Below are 5332 nucleotides of genomic sequence, written 5' to 3' on the forward strand. Positions count from 1 at the left end.
GATTAATATATTTTTGTTTTAGCTGCACTCCGGGAGACATATAAAAGAAAATATTGTGTTATAGAAACTAATTAGTGCACAAGAAATAAAAAATAAGAAAATATTTCTGCATTATAAATTAAATTGATTTGGTAGGATATGTTGGATGGGTGAAATAAAAACTCATTTGTGACAAAGGATAGGAAATTGTGCTTCTATTCCTTTTTTCTTAACATAATAGACATTAAAAGTGTGATAAAAATACATAAAGGTATCAATTCTGAAAAGAAAGACATACTGTTTTAAAGAATTCTATAAACAAAGTAATAATTAATTCAGGTTTTTATTCACAGGATGTCAAAAATATAAGTTGTTAGGATGTATCACTGTTTGTCCAAAGAATAATCACTTCAATCAAGATTGAATAGACAGCAGCTAAGTTAACTAAGTTCAATAAACAAAATTTCCACCAGTCATTTTCTTTTGCACTAAATTCAAACAAATTTGTGTTCATTTGTGTTTTATTATTTTAGTTAGTTCTGAACGATACTATTTTGATAAGTTTCTATAAAATTAGGAAGAAATACATCAGATGTTTGAGACAGTTTACAAATGAATCAAGAACTAGTAAATAGCTTAGAAACAACATCCACAAACATTTTGACTGGTGTAGACGACGGGTAGCTTTATTAACTGTCATTTCAAGAAAAACTTTATTATTTAGTATATCACTGATTTATCGAAACAAAAAGTGAAGTCATCTAATGTGCGTACCTTAGAATTGTTTCTATGGTTTATTACTACTCTTGAGTAAGCCTAAAGCAGAAAAAATCTTATAAAGAAAGCGCAAAACAAGGCATAAAGACCCCTAACGACTCTAAGGCAGCAGAAATTCAAGTACAAGAAGCACCTCTCCTACTGCTTCTCTCGAAATATTGATTTTCTAAGATTGTTTGTTTTTATAATTTCGCGCAAAGCTACACGAGGGTTATCTGCGCTAGCCGTCACTAATTTAGCAGTGTAAGACTAGAGGGAAGGCAGCTAGTCATCACCATCCGCCGCCAACTCTTAGGATACTCTTTTACCAACGAATAGTTGGATTGACCATCACATTATAACGCCCCCACGGCTGAAAGGGCGAGAATGTTTGGTGGGACGGGGATTCGAACCCGCGACCCTCAGATTGCGAGTCGAGCGCCCTAACCACCTGGCCATGCTGGGCCTGTTAGTGTCATTACTACTGTAGTTTCATGTTTTCACCAGTCAAAAGTCAATTCCAAATATTAATAATCTGTAAAGTTCTTGAAATCCATGTTTGCTGGATGTGAACTGATGAAGAAAATGTAACCTACACTTAAGTATAATAAAATCTCCTTACCTACGTTCTTCAACGAGCTACCGCAAGTACTACACTTGAAACACTCCGCGTGCAGATTTTTGTCCTTCACTCTCACGAATACCCCACTGAAATGCACGTGTAATACGATTAATACGAAAAAAAAATGTACACTAATCGGAACTATTTTAAATTTGTTTTATAAACTTATATCTGAAACAATGATAGGAATATAAATACAAAAGTGACAGTCTCTTATTTTTGTCAACGAACATTCAATGAAAGGTGTCACACTTCAATATGTTGAATGATGCTAGACATGAGGGAATTTAATTTATTGCAATATTGTTGAATTCATTATTTGGTTATGTTTCTATAAGGGTTTCTTGCCATATTTAACAAAGGAAATGTTTGAGATTTGCTGACTAACTACCTGGAGAAGACACGTCTTTTGATAAACTAAAGCAAATAAATTCACAAAACTATAATTTCCCAAGCTGATAAACATTATAAAAAAACTAACCCTTATGAGTCATCGTTCGACTTGTGTTTTCCCAAGCTGATAAACACTATAAAAAAACTAACCCTTATGAGTCATCGTTCGACTTGTGTTTTCCCAAGCTGATAAACACTATCAAAAAACTAACCCTTATGAGTCATCGTTCGATGTAGCGCTTAAAATAGATACAGCAAACTACTTCAGGTATCATTCTAAAGTTCTGTTAAAATAATACAAATATTTGATTATGACACAGAAGTCAGTATCAAATGTTCTTTCATAATTCCACGATTCCTGGTGATGGTATAGCTGACAGTATCAAGTCTTATTGCTATGTTGTTTGCCAGATGGTACAGTATTTAATGGTGACAGAGCTCTCAGTGTTGAATCTGCTTCTTATTACTGGTTAAACAATACAGTTCCTGACGGTGCTATAGCTAACAGTATGGTGAAAGTTTTACTTTGTTGATTACGAAATCATACAATACTTGATCATGAACAAACTGGTATGATTATTAAGATTACTTTTATTCTTTAATTGTGAGGTGCCATAGCACCGGTTGTGACAGAGCTGACAGCATCGGGTCTTCTTATGGGTTTTCCTGTTGCCCGTGCTTATGAAATAGTACAGCTCTCGGTTGTTACAGAACTGACAGAATCTGTCTTCTTGTTATTCGAGCAGTACTCGGTTGTGACATAGATGAAAGTATCGTATATGCTTGCTAAACGTACGTATGGGGTGGTATAGTAGTGTTGTAAAAGAGCTGGCAGTATCGTGTATTTTTGATACTCATACCATATAGAATGACATAATAGTTACTAAAATCATAAATATTATTCAACGTTAAACTGGTATACAATTAAAAACGTTTTATTTAGGCCTATCTATGGTCTTCAAAAAGTTGACGACTCTACATGTTTCGACGGTACAACGTGCCAAATTACTATTAGTATAATAGTTACTACTCTTGTCCAGCCCTGCAAGGATATTCAGATTCATCATTTAAAAAATTAAAGTTTAAGTTTGCCATATGGAATGATATCCAGACTTTTACTCTGTTGTTCCGTTTAATGATTTCAATAGTCCAAAGATATTTTTAAAGTCAAAAGTTCATTCATTTACAGCTGGTTGGTTGAGGATATTTAGTATTTTGAGTACAATGAAATGAAACATTGAAATTGATTGTATTTTAAGCTTAACTGAAAATAATACGAAGAAAGAACACGTTAATGTTGAAATTTTCCATTTAAATAGCAAGGGATTATATATATATATATATATATATATATATATTTATTTTAAACAAAATATTAAAAATTAAAGAGGTCGCCTGCTTACAAAAATAAAATAAACAGCCTTGAAGCGTTTTCATTAGGTTGAAAATGAAGATTTTTTTTCTAAATTTTAACTGCGCCAATGAGATGTTTAGGCAAAGCAAAATACTCACTATTGTATACGTATTAAAAATCCTAAGTAGCATTGGATAAATTCTATTCACAAAATAATATTGCTGACAAACTAAAACTTCATTTGTAAAATCAAAATGTGTGAACTTTAAGCGATATTGGTGTATTTTATATACCTTTCTAACTGTGTAAATAGAGTAACAAAAAGAAAAAGGAACGCAAGAAAAAAGTAAAACAAACAAACTCGGACTTACACGAGCAATCGACCGCATTCGGAACAAATATTTTGATTGGTTGAAGGTTCGGCGGGTTTTTCGGGAGCAGGTTTCATAATAGGAGTTTCCACGTGCTTTATAGCTGTAGCATAAGGATCTAGGAAACAGACGAGGCAGCATAAGTCAATGGAATTATCTCGAACTCGAGAAATATTGAAATAACTTTGATTTTTTTTTGTATCACTCTACGTGTTTTTGATAATAAAATATTAAACGATATAATTTGCTACAGTGTTATTATTCGTTTTTCTTTGAAAACATACAACATAAATATATTTGGGGCGCTTATCGTTTCGGAGTTGTATTTGATTTAACAATAGGTTAGTTTCAAAAATGAGTACAAAAATGTAGTACTAAACTACGCTAGGATTTGTGCTTATACACTTAAGTAACTCGTGTAATGTTTTAACTAACTGAATCGACATTACGTGTTAATATGAAAAGACACTAAGTCATAAATACGAGAAGCTAACTTGCAAAAAATCTAAACAAAATCTTCGCCTTATATGAATCAATTGGTAAAAACTTTTATATCATTGATTTCAACAAACATGAATAGCAGTTTCTAGTAAATTGTATTAACCTATAACATACATCATATATAATTGCAGTAACATGTACGCTAATAAGAAAAACCTCCAGAACTTGTTGTGAAATACTGAAAATAGTTAATATAAGAAGACTCAAGAAAGCTTAAGTTTTTCCTTGCTCAGAGATTATTTGAGTATAACAAAAGGATTTGATATATCATATATCTAATAGTTTAAAATAAGGTTAATGGTAAGTCAATGTTATATTTAAATGACCAATAACATGGATTTTTATGTTTTTTTTTATCACAAAAAATTAAGAAAAAGTATAAAGTGGCTATGGTATATTGTATTATGTATACGTATAAATAAAACCTATGCTAAAACCGTAATACAATAAATGCAAGTTAGTAAAAAAAATTCGTAAAAATGTATATGAATATGGAAACTTCAAACTTACCCCTGGCTAGGCGAGGCTTAGACCTAAAGCTAAGAAGGAGAAGGCAGGCATAGATATTAGAAGAAGAAACAAAAAGGAGACTTACTGTTAGCCAAAAGAATGGCAGGCAAAAAAAGTACGAGAAATATTATACTAGCTCCCTCTGGATAAGAAAGATCAACTAATAACTGAATTTTCAAGCAATATAAGTGCTCATCAGTTAGGTTGATGATAGGCAGAAGATATTTGTATCTGTTACGAATGGAAGTATGTCTATTTGAGTATAATTGTGTGAATAGTTTGTTAGTTAGAGTTCGTTCGAACCAGAGGGATTAAAGAAAAAGTGTGAAAATCCTCAGTGAGATTACCCTAGCATGAGAGTCATCAATTAGTCAATGTGAACAAGAATAAACACACGAAATACCATGTCAAATTTCTTATTTTTCTTATTAATATTAAGCTGATCATAGGATCGAATATTAAAGCCACTATTGAAAATTCTCTTCTTATGAAAGTTCTAAATACTATGCAAAAAACAACCTCAAAAAATAAGCAAACTAAAAGTTAGAGTTTGTATGTTTAATTTCAAAAGTTAGCAAAATTTAGTATATTTCATTTTTCCTACAGCTTGCACATGTACAGGCAGCAGTTGCCAGCAATCTTAGTGATTTTTTTAATAGGCGTGTGTTTGTAAATTGGTGTGATTTCAAATTCGATGACGAGGAACCCACTTTGAGACTAATAATGGTTGGAGACGGCTTGAATGGAAACCAGATTCACAGAACACAATAAAAAACCGTCCCATGTTTTTCACCATTGCAACCAAAAAAAAAACCATAGTATATCTATTAAAAATACAGTCATTTT

At 31.9% G+C, this 5332-nt stretch overlaps 1 protein-coding gene across 1 annotated transcript in view; it reads right to left on the reverse strand.

Moving 5' to 3' along the window:
- The window catches only part of LOC106460136 (PDZ and LIM domain protein Zasp-like), an 82202-nt gene that overhangs the window by 32353 nt on the left and 44517 nt on the right, over window positions 1–5332 (reverse strand). The window contains exons 6-7 of the mRNA XM_022386275.1: window positions 3476–3593; window positions 1358–1443 (exon numbers count right to left, since the gene is read on the reverse strand). Of these exons, the coding sequence (XP_022241983.1) occupies window positions 1358–1443; window positions 3476–3593 (204 nt within the window). The remainder of the gene's footprint in view (window positions 1–1357; window positions 1444–3475; window positions 3594–5332) is intronic.

This window comes from Limulus polyphemus, unplaced genomic scaffold, assembly GCF_000517525.1.
Source record: "Limulus polyphemus unplaced genomic scaffold, Limulus_polyphemus-2.1.2 Scaffold1, whole genome shotgun sequence".
Taxonomy (NCBI): Eukaryota; Metazoa; Arthropoda; class Merostomata; order Xiphosura; family Limulidae; genus Limulus; species Limulus polyphemus.